The sequence below is a fragment of the Aphelocoma coerulescens genome, chromosome 13 (assembly GCF_041296385.1).
Source record: "Aphelocoma coerulescens isolate FSJ_1873_10779 chromosome 13, UR_Acoe_1.0, whole genome shotgun sequence".
Lineage (NCBI taxonomy): Eukaryota > Metazoa > Chordata > Aves > Passeriformes > Corvidae > Aphelocoma > Aphelocoma coerulescens.
The window spans coordinates 15673242-15687700 of NC_091027.1; the positions used below are offsets into that span (position 1 = coordinate 15673242).

Here is a 14459-nt window from a genome sequence, read left to right on the forward strand (position 1 = left end):
TACAGTCTGTGCTCTTGGATATGTCACACAACTTCCCAGTGGGCTGTGAAGAAGACCTACAGCTTTGTCTCAGAGGAGTTGTGGTGTTTAATTTGTGACATGTTAATTACTTGTAAATTCCATTACCAGAGGTTTAGGACATCAGTGTGGGACTGAGTTGTATGTTGAACAATAGGTTCTAGTGCTGTGTCCAGTTTATTAAGCTCTTTACTAAATTTGGTTCATGCAGAACATGTGTGAAAAACACTTCCATGTGAGTATTTCTATTAAATACTTCCATTTAAAAAATTAAAGGTTTAGTGATTTCAAACTCTTGAAGATAATGGTCTTCTATTTTCTTTGAAATGAAGGAAAAGGTTTCAACCTAAAAGAGAAATTATCTTACCCTTTAGTTTTGTAAATGTAATCAAGTAACCCAAGGTGTGGGTTTTCTGCCTCATAACTGAGCTTGCAGAGATTAGATAATGTCTTTAAAAAATTCCTTGCTGAGTGGACAAGCTACATGTGCAGTAAACCAATACTTTGTACCTGCTGGCTTTTGGGTTGATGTCTGGACAGCTGAAGGCTCCTACAGTGTGTTTGTATAGACACAGCATTTGAAACATGTACAGCTTCCAGAACATGGCCCTGCAAAGCCTTCTGGTCATAAGGGCTTAGCATAAGCTGCACTCTAAATCTGAAGTATCTTACACTCAAATTGCACTCTCTGACATCAATAACAACTGAGGTGAAAATTCTGGGAATTTTGATTTTATTTTGCATGTTAACATGAACTGTAGCTGTAGCTCACTGGCATTCAGAGAACTCAAAGTTTATCTTTTTTAAGATCTAAAATTATTACAGAAACCCTAGCTTTAAAAACGTATCAGACAGAGGAATTTCTTCATCAGAAATGGCATCACAGATTTTCAAAGCATGTCAGTAATAGCACTGTGAACCTTTGTGGGAAATTTCTGTTTGCATTCTCCCAAGTCCAGTCCCCCTTTCCTTTCAGCTAACACCACTGTGAATTGTTTTCTGCTTGGGGCCAAACAACCACTAGGTCTTTTCTTAAAAATTGGGTTAGTCACAGTTGAGATATTTCATAGGTGTGAGCAAAACACTGTTTTGTGCACCTGGAGGGATGCCCAGGCAGGACAGAAGCGTGTGAGGGAGCGAGGTACCTGTAAATGATGCACGCCGTGTTCTGACAGGTGCTGCAGTTGTTGAGGTCCTGCCCAGTGTGGTAGAAGTTACGCCTGGAACAGACAGCAGTTCATGAGATGTGGAGCTATAGATACAATAACACAGCTCTGATTCTTTTATGAACAAAAGCCAGCCTGTTCACAACTTCTGTTAGCCCTACTAAAAATTCTAGTATCAAATTCTAAGTTGGAAGGTTTCTTGAAAAAACCCCAAACCCCATGAGCCTTGGCTTGCACCTTTCCCACTTCATGCTGTTAAGGGTTCTGGTTGTTGGTTCTGGCATGAATACCTGTTATGAAAACACATAGACATGAGACTGTTTCTAACAAACACATTTTCAAGTATTTGAAAATCCGTGCATTTGCTGAATCAGTCTGATCTCTGCCCTTATGCTTTCCAGCCTTCCATTGACATGTTTCCTATTTGAGTGTAACCAAGTCAGATTTTCACTGTGGATAAGATACAAATTTGGAGTGTTGAGAAAACAAGAAAAGTGGCTTTTCATGCTTAACACGAACTAGAGCTGAAATACTTTTATGATGTAGAGATCTGCACTAGAAACAGGTTGAGATTGGTAGCTCATTGTGTCTGAAGAAAGTGTAACACTTACATTTAACAAGTTTTATTTGAATGAGGGGAGATCAGTTGGTACCAAAATAATTTTCTGATTGTTTTGGGAAAAATGGGAGTTCATGTGCATTGTTGTGCTCTCTATACAAGTGCTTGGAGCATTCAGTGAGATCAATCTGCCAAGGAGGTTTGAAGCTTCTCATTGGATCTCAGAGAGACACTTCAAGATATTTGACAATTTTTTTCTCTTCAACCATGTGGTAAATGAACAGAAATGGATTATAAATATTGCTGTACAAACTGCCTGTGCTTCACTGCAAATTAGTCTTTGCCAGGGGCAGATTTGCAAACATAATTGAAACCTGTGCAGTCTCCCGTAGGGAACTGCATGCAGGGGAGAGGGAGTGGGTGTTCTTTTCTGTCACTTCCTGAGGAACCACAGTCGGGTGGGGGTTGGATGAAGATTACAAGAGAGAAATGACTTAAGCTTGAGACATACTTGGATCCCTGCCTCGAATCTTGCTTTTTCCTGAATTTTTGGGGTTTGGAGTGTTGCATTATTGCATTATTGCATTATCTACGTGGATTTTGTCTCTTGTGTTTAAGCTGTTGCAAATTTGGTGCTAGAAAACCATATGGAACCACCCTCTGAGGGAGGGTAGCTGGACCTGAATTGTATGGGGGAAATCTTATCTAGAACAAGAATTTTTATGGGCACAGTGGAAGCTAATGAAAGTATTTTCGTGCTAACATCCAGATGGACATTACTGGTTAATGTTTCCAGATAAAAAAGGTAATATGTATGGAGTAAAATCACAAGCCAACTTGATTTATATTATTTTAAATTTTTAATGAGTGAAAATTCTTATTTGAATTGTGAGTTGGAATGTCATTCAACAGAAATAAAAGAAGTTCACTTCAATTCCCAGCTAAAATACTTGGAAAAAGAAAAGAAATTCTTCAAAATAGATTTTTTTTTTTTTTTTTCTTTTTTTTCCTTCAGAAGCTGTAAGAAAACTGGGGTATATATAAAGTTGTGGCCACAGTTAGTTCTATCCTGTGAGTTCTGCCCATGTGAGAACAAGTGCAAAGCCCTGATGCTGGGTGGTGTGAGCACAGCAGTGTCATGCTCTGGGCTATTTCTGCAACTGCACCTACACAAACCCCTCAGTGCAGCCTTTTTGTGATGTTTGAACAGTTTGTGAAAATGTGAAATATTATCTGATTCATTCATTAATTGTAATCAGTAAATATAATTGGTACACATGGTGCAGTTTTGCACACATAAATGATTTATCTACGTGCATAAGGTGCCTGTGCTAAGGATTAAAATAAATGTATGGTAACATAGTCTTCTTGTTCTTTCATCTTAAAAAAATAAAGTAAAAGGGAATCATAATTCCCTCGATTTTTTTCTGAGTTTTTCAAAGATAAATTGTTTGAAGGGTATATACTACTTTGCAACAAAACAGAACTTTAAAGTGCATCTTAGGTGCAATTACTGTAAGAGATGCTGTCAATAGTTTGGAAAGCTCTATTAGGATATTCTGAAATCTGTTTTGAGCAGAAAAATATTTAAAATTATATTTTAACTTCGTCCAATCTTTAGATGTTAGTTGCATTTTTGGTATTATTATTTTTGGGGGGGTTTTCTATAATGCATAATAATGCATGAATACTTTTTGCAGCCTTGGCTATCAGTCCCTGTGTCACCATACTGACAATAAATAGAGGTCATGCTTTGTTATGGGGGTGCAGAAAGGGGCCACTCTGAAATCTGAGGGTCTGAAGTGAGTTCTTGCTGACAGCCTTCACATGCTCTGTCCTTAGTTCTCAGTCTGCATGTCTGGCACTCCATGTGTATCTGACCTTGCCAAGCTTTGAACACCCTAAGTCTAAATGAAAAGGGGAGTTGTTAAGCTGGGCCTTGCACTGGGTTTAGTAAAGGCAGCGTCAGCTAAAGCCAGACTACAAAGGGGCTTGCTTCTCTGCTGAGGCCCAAGCACCACAAAAAGGGCATAAGACACGTTTTTGCAAACTCATCTTTAAATACCAGAAGAGCTGTGTTTTTCAGCAGGAAAGTTAAAAGAATGCTAACATCTACTTTACACTTCTGATGAATTACTAATATTAAAAATGAACCATACCCTTCACTGAGGGCTCTGGATTTTTCCAGATCTTGGATTACATTCAAAAGGACTTTAATCTTCTCCTGGTTCGACTGCAAAGATTCCTCTACAGACTGCAGCCTGCCTTGTAGGGCACAGAGTTCTCCATGTGCCAAGTGAATTTGATTTATTTCGTTAATCTCTTTGTTGCTTTGCAGGTTTATTTCATTCCTTGGCGGATAAGACTTTATGTGAAATCCTTCTAAACAGCTGTTGCACTGGGAAACATCTGCCTGGGTGGAATTTTTCTCGATGTCAGTATTACGTGGCAGACATGGTTTTGATGCATGGCTGCTGGTCAGTGACACCTCTGGGTGATCTTCACTTGGTAATGTCACGCAGCTGGAATCTGGCTTGTGCTCTCCTGCCTGGTGACAGTCTCTGAGGAAACAAGGAGATGAGCTGTGATTTGATGGAGGTGACAGTGGAGTAGTTTCCTTACTGCTGGCGTCTTTGCTGGCTACAGGCGGCTCAGAATCACTTTTCCCCTCTTCCCGAGCAGCAGAGTGGGGGTTACATTCACTGCAGTTCGTAGAATTGCTTAGGCAAGGCTCTGCTTTTTCAGAATCAGATGACAGTGTGCGGTTTTCGTGACTTTCGTTGCTGTTGATGACGGTAGAAGAATGCAGTGAATTACTTGAAACCATGGTTGTGTCTGGTGCATCCAGGGAAACGTTTCTGTCTCGTGGAAAACTCACATGAATGTATTCAGGCACCTGTGTAGATGCAGTTGTCTTGTCTGACACTGAGAAATCATCTGAGTACATCGGTCCATTGCTTTGTGCTTTTGATGATCTTTGACCCAAGCCCACCTCACTATTCCTGCATCCATCCTCCAAGTGATCACTTATTCTTAAGTAACAGAGCTCTGAAGACAGAATGTCTGGTTCACAAAGATTGCCATTTACCTGGATAGAGTTTGCAGGCTCCGCTGGCATTTCTGTCAGTGATTTGCTTACTGTCAGCTTTTTCCTTTTAAAAACTGGGAAGTGTTTCCTGAGGCTGGGAGAAGTTTGTATGGCAATATTCCGAAGCCCCTTCTGAGCCCTTGGAAAAGTTGGAGACTGAGATAGCAAGAAATTGTGATCCCTAAATATTTCTGGTTTTCCAGTTGTGAATGCTGTGTCCCGGGCAGGATTAGCTTCCAGCTCTGCCTTGGTGCTGACACCATCATCCTTGAACCGAACTTGCTGGGATTTGGTCCTGCGGTGCTGGGGGTGTCTCATAAAATCCGCCGAGTCCAGGCTGTTCCTTTTCAGTAGCACTGGTCGCATTTTCATGCTTTGCTGGGCCATGGAATCACAATTTAAAGTCTGCAAGTAACGTGTTTCTTTGCGACCCATTTCATTTGTCATTTGACCTGTGTATTAATATTGTTCCTAGGATACCAATCAACGCCTCACTTCTGGAGCTTATCATTCTTCTCCTTGTTATTATGTATATTTTCAACTGGCGTGTTCTCTTTAGGGATCCTCTTTCAAATTTAATTGCTGATTAGACCAAAAACTAAGATAAATTAAATATAAAATATAAGGAAAGATTTCTTGTAGCTCAGGAATGCAAAAATGCTTTTGCCTGCAGCTAACATGGTCTTTGTACTACAAAATTGCAACAGGCTGTTACACTTCCAGTTAACTAATGTAAAGGTAAGGTTGAGTCGATGGCTTTCCTGGTGGCTCTTATTTGACAGCAGCTCTCCATTATGGATCCAGCTTTTATTTTCTCATGGACCAGTCACATGTGTTTTATTTGCATGTTGTCTAAACAAGCATAATAACTTTTGGGGACATTTTCATTTCTGATGCATAGTTTTACTGATGGAATATATCCATTAATACCAAACTGAATTTCTTTCTTTAGAGATAGTTTTTCTTCCTCAGCCATCTTTTTAATTTCCAATTGAAACTAATCTTCCCAAACAGGTAAGGAAAACGTAACCACTTCTGACCAGGGAAAAATACAGCATCCAGTGGGATTCAGTGAGAGATGTTATTGATGTGTGGTTGTTACTGCAGCTCTTGCAAACACAAGGCAGATCATATCCAAGGGGTTGGCTCAGTTCTGTAAATAGGAGAGGTCCAGGCTGAATAACCCGTAAAAACAGAATAGCAGAAAGTGTTTCCTGAAAATAAAAAGACAAGAGTTGTAGCTGAACAAACTGGCAAACAGTGTCATTTTCTTCTACTGCCTCCCAGTAACTTTCCATCATCACTGGTTCTGTAACTTTGGCAATGAGACAATTGTATAGAAGCTGAAAAATGTTTTAGAATCTTGAAGTGCCTAAAGTCCTTTTCGTATGAAGTACAGTACTCAAGAAATGGATATATATATTTATATACAACAGATACAAAATATCATAGGCCTGAATCTGGTCCCAAATGCAGATCTTAAAACTTAAGTCAGATTTGAAAATGGCCATTAAATCCTGTAATGGATGAAATATCCAAAACTGAACAATACAAATGTGAGTTCTTAATTTAGAGGCAAGTTGAGGAGTTGTTTGTTTGGTTTTTGTTTTTGGTTTTTTTTTTTTGGCTTGTTAATTTTAGTGTTCAGATTTGAGTACGAGAATGCAACTAAATTCCCAGCATAGTGGTAACTTACTATTAACCCTGTTCCCTGTTAATTCACTGGTCATCTCATTAGTCTTACTACTTCCATTAGCTCAGAACCTTTTATTTAAGCATTGCACAGATTTTACCGTATTTAATTTACAAGAATTGATGAGATGGGTGCAGTGGGAGAGATCTTTTTACAGAACATAGCAAAGTGTTATGTAGCATCATGTAACATTTAGGCACTGTAATATAATTTAAGCAAAGTAATAATGTGATATTACTCTATTATAAAGTTTTAGAAGAAAATGAGTGTTGGATGATTTCACTAAGAGAGAAATGTCACATAAGATATTGAGGAAATAAACATGTGCATTAATACCCAATTTTACTTTTGTGGTAGGCATGAAGTTATGGAAATCTGTGCACTGATTGTGCAATGGAAACAAGTATCACAATAAACAAGTCCAACAGTTTCTGCAAACAACATTCTGGTGCCAAGTTCTGAGTTCTCATATCATCCACTAATTACCAGAGACTTTTTACAGTTTTGTTTGAGAATTTATCCAAATATTGCAGTAGCATTCTCCCCATCACAGCTGCTGTGCTCCAGGCAGATGGACTACTTTAAAAGTTATACTTGCCCAATTAAATTCTGAAAGAAGCTTTAGAAAGCTAATCCTTTGTGTTTTAAATAAAAGTAAAAAGCCCTTAAGCGTTTTGTGAGAGCTCTCTCCTTTGGCTGTAGAGGCATTTGAGCTACATTCCTGCAATCTGAATTTGAAAATTGCTATTTTAACTCTGTTGATTTTTAGCTACCTTGGCATCCAGTACTCTGGGTTTACTATGAATTGTAATGAACATTTTGGTGCTGTTTATACTAAATCAAGCTGAAAGAAAAAAAATATATAGCTAGGAATGTTCAAATATTTGGATTGAAAACCCAGACTAGTGAATTTCAATGAGTTATAGGTGTCTGTGCTTGAGTTAACAAATCAGTGCAACATTGCCAATTACTAAGTTTAAATAACATTTTCCCTTGCCCAGCATCTAATTCTTCACTCTTTCCTGACACAGCAATTTAAAGTTCTTGTTTTGCTCATTATTTCACATTGAAGTAGGAAAAATCCTGAAGATCCATTTCATAGAAATGCTTTCAATTTATTAATTTAACTAATTTCACTCATAAAAAAGAAGATTAAGTCAGTTTTAAATTTATGTCTTGTAGTAATAATAACAGTTTTAGTAGAAGAAATTTACTGGGGTTTGATGTTCCATGGCTCCATGACCTTGCATCCAGCTCTCCAGCCTCTTCCTCCACATCCCTTCCCTGGGCAGCTGCCCACAGTCCCAAGGCAATGCCTTGTGCTGTGGCTGCTTTGCTCAATGAACCCCATGGGTTTGTTCCAGTCTCTCCATCCCCTGTTGGACAGGTGCCCCGTGAGGTGCTGGGTAGTTCATGTTGTTTTCAAATGGTGCACATTCCTTGCTTCACTTCCCAATGTTCTGGGTATGTGGATCTGATCGATGTTTTTGTGGTTTTTACTTTTAGGCTTGGCTGGTACTATTAAAGAAAGTCTTGACTTTGAAGGTCTCTGTGTGCTTTGCTCACACAATTCTTAGTGGTGGAAGTTACTCTTCAGTGTAAACTTATCCTTGCTCCAGTGTAATTTGTATCCCAGGGTGTAGAAAGTGAACCCTCTAGAAAACAGTCGGGGGCAAAGCCTCCCCCCTCAAACAGCAATGGAACTGGTGTCCAACCTGGGGATTGTGGGTTTGAGTTCTTAGAAATGCACCTACAGCTTAGTTAGACTGCCAGGCAGAGGAAATTTAACAACAAGACATAGGTATTTTTTTTATATAAATATTCTTCTGTCTTTCCTGCCTCTGCATTCTCAATTTCTTCAAGAGTCAAACATAGTTTTTTGGTTCATATTTCAGTTCAGTGACTGAAGCTGTGGGTAGAGAAGTGCAGCTGGTAAGGATAAACAGAGTTTACAGGGAACTGCATGGAGTGAAAAACCATGGAGCAATGGACAGTTGGGATTTTGGAAGAGAGCAGATGTGTGACTGGTGCTTCTGGGGGGGTTCTGCAGTTTGTGGCAAAAGTTACATACTTGACATCGTTTTCAAACTCTTTCAGCTGCAGCTGGACACCTTAATTTTCCATTTGACTAACTTGCTCAAAAAACACGTGTTTTTCCTTATAGTGAAAGTGTGATATGAATTTGTGGTATTTTGTTTTTATTTTAAGCATGTTTCAAAGCCAATATTTATTGAAAAAAAATTGGGGCAGACCCCCTTCAATAAATAAAGGAATTAGGTAAAAGTATTTTGTGGGGGCTTTCAAGAGGAAGATGATTAGTGTAACTTGCCTTCTACTTTTGAGCATCCACACTTTAAATTTCCCAATTCACTCTATGGAAGAGGGCTGGAACAAGTTGATCTTTAAGGTCCCTTCCAAAACAAACTGTTCTGATCCTGTGATTGGTGACAGCTGTAATAACTGTAGGATAATGCATTCAGACTCAGCAGTTTTCTGTCATGTCTGATTTGTGGTTTGCCTTGTATAACACAGATTTTCTATGATGCACATTTGATGGACATTTTCAGTTTAGAGAAGCAGCTTGCTGTATTTAATTATGGTTTTTGTTTGATAATAAGCTGTTTCCTAGGTGGGAGATCACCAGTTTCTAAGAAATTTGTGTGACTCTCGCTTTCCCTTCGTGTTGCAAATCTTTCCAGGATTCCTAAGCTATTGCTGGGATCAGAGGCTGCATGTGGGGGCTGTTGTGAACTTGTGCTTGTCAGTGCTTGCAAACAGCCTGGCCACTGCAGAGCTCTCCTTCTATGCAGGTTCACCCCTGCTTTTCAAAATGAAAAATTAACATCTGTAATGTGCCTTTTTTTAGTTAAAAGTCTGAATTAAGGCTTTAAGTGCTTTGGTTTGGATGTTGCTTTTCTTCCACTGAGTTTTCTGTCTCCATCAGAAACTTTGGCAATAGCTGTTGGCCAAGCTGCTTAATTTAGTCACAGCTCTTCTTTGCATAAAAGTCATGTTGGGTTTCTTTCCTCAAAATAATGAGAGATGTTGAGGATAAGTTTAGATATGCTTCTGAAATCCCTGGAGACTGCAGTGAAACATACATCACCAGCTAGCACGGAGAGCTAGAGATGGATTTGAAACCATTGCAATTGGATGATGCTGAAAATTGCCTCTTTTTCCTGTCCTTCTTTCTTGCAGAGGGAAATGGATGGAAATGTGCTCAGAGTTACAGAGGAACTGCATGCAAGGAGGCCTCTGAAGGGAATGTTTTCAAATGAAAATGGGTGACAGATGCAGAGCCTATAAAGTAGAAACAGACCCCCAGAAGTGCAAATTTACAGCTTATTGTGATACACAGGAAAAGCTGGCAGGGAACAGGAAGAATGAAACTGCTGAGAGAGATTTTTAAATGGCCTCTGTGTACAGGGGCCTGTTGTTGATCACAACAAGAAGTCTTATTGCTTTGGGTCCCACAGAATAAAGCACAAAGCTATTTATGAAAGTAAATGTGTTTATTATAAGAGATGGAATAATTTGTAGAACACAGTTTTGTACCTGGAGTTTTCTCCAGTGCACAGCTTGTCTTGTGTAATATTATTCTATTTCTTACTCTAATTGGGCAGTACACAGAATATCTGTTTCTGTTGGTGTGCACAGCCACAGAGGAGTTCTCTGGATGTTCCTCTATGTGCTCTGTTTTCCCCTACAGCAGTGGTTTGGTAATGCTGAAGGAACATTGGTTGAGCACCTGAGAAAAAAAAGGACTGAAGAAGGCAAGAACTTTTTTACAAATCCTGCTGGTGGGTTTTGTAAGCCCCCTCCAGGTGGGATCAAGGTGACTGGAGAAGAGGATGTAACACAGATAAGGAATACAGGGTAGGATGGAAGCTTCTGTCCTCAGAAAGGGAACATTTCAGTGATGGAAGAGATTATAGGATTTTGTCTCTGGTTAATTTTACAGCAAGATTTGAAAATTACTTCAGGTTGGTGAGACTGGGTAGAGAAGATGCTGTGATATTTACTGCAGCAGAAAAGGGACTTAGCTAAGCAAGTTTTAGGGATGAAAATTGAGTGTGGTTTGCCTATAATTTGATGGAGATGATGCAATGCCATTCCACATGAAGTGCTGAAGATGCACTAGAAGATAAAACCATGATGATCTTATCTCTGAAATAACTTTCAGAACTATGGTACTTGAAATTCCTTTATTCTACTTAAATAAAAATAAAAGTTATTTTCCTTTGAAGAGATGATACATTCCATTTGCTCTCTCAGAAAAACAAAAAAAGGCTTCATGGATTAGAAAACATTTTTATCTCAGTATTTCCTCTGGAGCATACACTGCAAATTGTTCCTGCAAGGTTTAGTGTCAGGAGGTAAGATACAACTTTTTATTCACTTAAGAGGGAAGGATTTCAGGCACATATTTATATACAGACACAAGTTGGATTTTTTTTCAGTGTTAGTTTGCAAAGATGAGTGTACTTAAAACTGAGAATTTTCTCTTGAAGAACTGCTTGGATGCCTACAGGGAGAGGGAAGTTATCCAACATGACAGGCTGGTGAGATGGAAAGTGTCCAAATACTGGTTCATAGCACAAAATTTCAGTGCTCTTCCTTGTATAAGTCTTATCAGTTGAAAAAATATTGCTAAGTACATGATGTTTGTATCAAAGTATGCACACATTTTACACTTTAGATTATTGCAGGTTTATATTCAGGCTTAATAAAATGTTAACAGACCTACATGTAGATCTATAGGTAACCCATGCATAGGCAGGTTTGTACCTTGTGCTGCTTTGGAAGCCACAGCATTTGGTTAGAGACAGATTAGTTCATAAAAATGACCTTTTGAACTTTCTCTTTGGTTGTCAATTATATTGGCTATGCTTGTTAAAACAGCAAAACTTAATATTTTTTCTCAAGTAGCAAACTTAAAAGCTGCATTTCCATGGTTCCTATGTGACAGGTTGTTACTGCCCAGTACCTTTCTCCAGTTGAGACACTGTTACAGGAAAAACCATTTAGAACCAGTATAAAGTGCTCACTGTGACTTCAACACTTGAGTTGTTTTCATCATTACAGTATTTATTTAATTCTAAAAAACAAGTTCTGAGTGTACTTGCTGCAGCCCCTTAGCTTTCAGTTGGTTCTGGGGTTTTTTTCCAATTAATTTATCACTTCAGATCAAGAATGACATGGCAAAGCTGAGTCCAAAAGTATTTAGCAGTCTGCTGTGCTGCAGCTGTGTGTAATGCCTTGTAAGCACTGTGTGTTCAGTTATGATTCTTCAGGATCTCCATAACTTTTTTTGCCACTGTAGTATGTGGGAGTATTCAAAAAATGTAAGGAGTCAACTGTTACTCTCACTTGTCTCACAAACCTGGGTATTTGGGGAAGCAGTGAGAGAAGAAACCATGCCAAGCTTTTGCTGAAATACATTGTCCCATGGTTTCTGTTTCCTATGGAAGCACTGGAACCTGGGTGGGAATATTGTGCCAGTTCTCATCGTGGTAACAGGGCTGGAATTTAAAATTGCATCTCAAGGATTTTTTACCTGTATTCCACCAGAGCAGTGAATGACATCAGGAATGCAAGTAACTGGGTATTTTGTTCTCCAGAGATGTATTTTGTGTACTCAGCTGAATATACCTGGCTGTGCATCTTCCTGGATGCCAGTTTTGAAAAACGTTTTTGGTGTGGGGGAATTGAACTAGGGCAGCTCAGACTGGGTTACCACCAACTGGCTGACAGTAACTGCAGGGGAGGCTGGAAGTGTGCTTATTATTGGCTTTGGCAGGGTGTCTGCAGACACTGACACTTCCCACAAGCTCTCAGCTTCTGGCACAAAAAGCTACAGGTGGAGGGGAAATGGAGGTTGGAATACAACGAGCTGGGGACTCCCTTGAGAAAATCTCTGCTCAGTCATGACCACAGCTGTTTTCAGTGTCAAAGGAAGCTTTTCTCAGGCTTTATCACTGTGCAATGTAGTCTGCTCAGTCAGTCTGATGCTTTGGCACATCTCCTCTTTGAATGTTTACAAAATGGAGCTGTGATATAATTGGCAATAAGGTTGGTAGTTCAACTTGTGCAAAGTTCTGTGTGAGTTCTGTTTCATTCTATCCTCAACCTGTCAGGAGCCAGAATTATCCATTCTGGAGGGGGACTGGTGAGGAGTAGACCAAAAGAGAAACCTCTGTTTGTCTTGAGTCTCTGCTATAAGTAATTTCACATCAAAATACACCAGCCTGCTGATGTTGGAGAGGTCAGTGACAAGTATTTTGAGGGGTTACAATTAAATAGATGAGAATTGCATAATAAGAAATCTTTGCACATGTTTGTTCTCGTCTTCTGACTTTGCAGTTGCAAATTTTAGTTCTGTTTCATATCATCAATAGTGAAGGCATTAAGGAAATTCAAAATTCAGATTTATAGGACAAGTATTTGGTAAGAACACAGCTCTTAGTGTCATGACTGTCTATTTAACAACTCAGCAGCTTCATGCTGCAAATGAATAACGGGAAGGGACAACTCAGGAATGTTTCACTTGTGTCTGGTCTGCTGTGCAATAGTTCTCTCTAAATCCATGAGAAAGGCAGCAGGTTTATTCTCTTTTATGAGCATTGTAAAGGTAGTTTTCAAAGTTGTGTTTTAAGTCTGCTTCACCAACTTATCCATAATTCTCTGTGACTTTATTCTTTCATTTTATACAGCACTTCTGTCCTGTATATTTAAACAGTCTGTAGTTTAATGTTGTTTGTGAGGTGCACAGATTATTATTATGCAGGGCAGGTGCCTTTAAAAATGAACTGTAGCATCATTATTTCCTGACTATTACCTTTTCTAAAGGTAGAGAGAAGTTGCTTTTGAAAAGCCTTGCTTTTTGTGAGGAGAGGATTTGAAAGAATCCCACTTAGTTAATTATTTATAGCCTGAAAAATAATATAGCCTTACAATCACTCTCCAAGCTTTGCTCCACTCCCCATGTAAGGAGCACCAGGAAAATGAAAGTTTCTCTGCAGCTCGTGCTTTGACAGAGACACCCATTCTAAGTTACAGCATTATTACCAAGTGTAGCATTATTTGATATTATTAAAATATTTATGGCTAGATACTGGTTTTTCTTCAAAGCAATAGAATAAAAACTCAGTCAAAACTTGTCCCACTGGGTAAGACAAACAACTGGCTAATTTGTTCTTCGCACTTTATTCAAATAATATCCTTTTATTTTTACTCTTTTTTTTGGTGGTTACTGCTGGCTTGGGACAGATTATGAAAGCCAAAATCATCTCAGTACTAACAGGTACTGAGAAATGTAGGAAAAAAATGCCAAGCAACTTTTTTTCCTGGTACTTAAAAGAAAATGTGTGTTTCTTCTTTACACAAAGCTTGTTTAGCTTCTCATGAAGTTGGAAACGGTGTGAGTTACAAAAGAACTGGCCACTTGGCTGGAACTCAAATGTCCTTGATGCCTGAAGGGCTTAGGATGATGTGTTAAGAAATTATCAGAACTAGAAGGATGGATTTACAGTTTTTCTCTCAACCTTGTAACTGTTTCTCTATATTCAGCTCTTAATCTTGATAATGTTTGTTATTTCTTAATATTAAAGAAATATTAATGTAAATAATTTCTTATACATATAAATTCTCAATGTAGAGAAACTGAGACTCTGCAGTTTGAGGTTACTGTTGGAGATGCCACAATGCTCCCAAATTAAGGGCTGAGATTCAGTAGCTGGGGGTCTTTGGCACAGTGTATAACTGTCTATAGAAACAGAGGATGAAGGAAATTCTGTGCAACTGTGGTGTCTTAGGAGGAGGAAATAGTGCATAATGAGATAATAATTATGATATTTGAGAGGAATTCAATCCCATGGCAGAAAAAGTGAGGTGATGATACTTTACCATGTGCTGAGATGGGGAGAGAGAGTGATC

General features: G+C 38.8%; 2 protein-coding genes across 3 annotated transcripts in view; one reads left to right on the plus strand and one right to left on the minus strand.

Annotated features, from left to right (window-relative positions):
* DOCK2 (dedicator of cytokinesis 2) overlaps positions 1-14459 on the plus strand; it is a 151681-nt gene that overhangs the window by 66136 nt on the left and 71086 nt on the right. The gene's annotated exons all lie outside the window — the stretch shown is intronic.
* INSYN2B (inhibitory synaptic factor family member 2B) overlaps positions 1-14459 on the minus strand; it is a 29213-nt gene that overhangs the window by 4128 nt on the left and 10626 nt on the right. For both annotated transcript variants that reach the window (XM_069028849.1, XM_069028851.1), the window contains exons 2-3: positions 3903-6045; positions 1164-1238 (exon numbers count right to left, since the gene is read on the minus strand). In XM_069028849.1, the coding sequence (XP_068884950.1) occupies positions 1164-1238; positions 3903-5278 (1451 nt within the window). In that variant the 5' untranslated portion in view covers positions 5279-6045. The remainder of the gene's footprint in view (positions 1-1163; positions 1239-3902; positions 6046-14459) is intronic.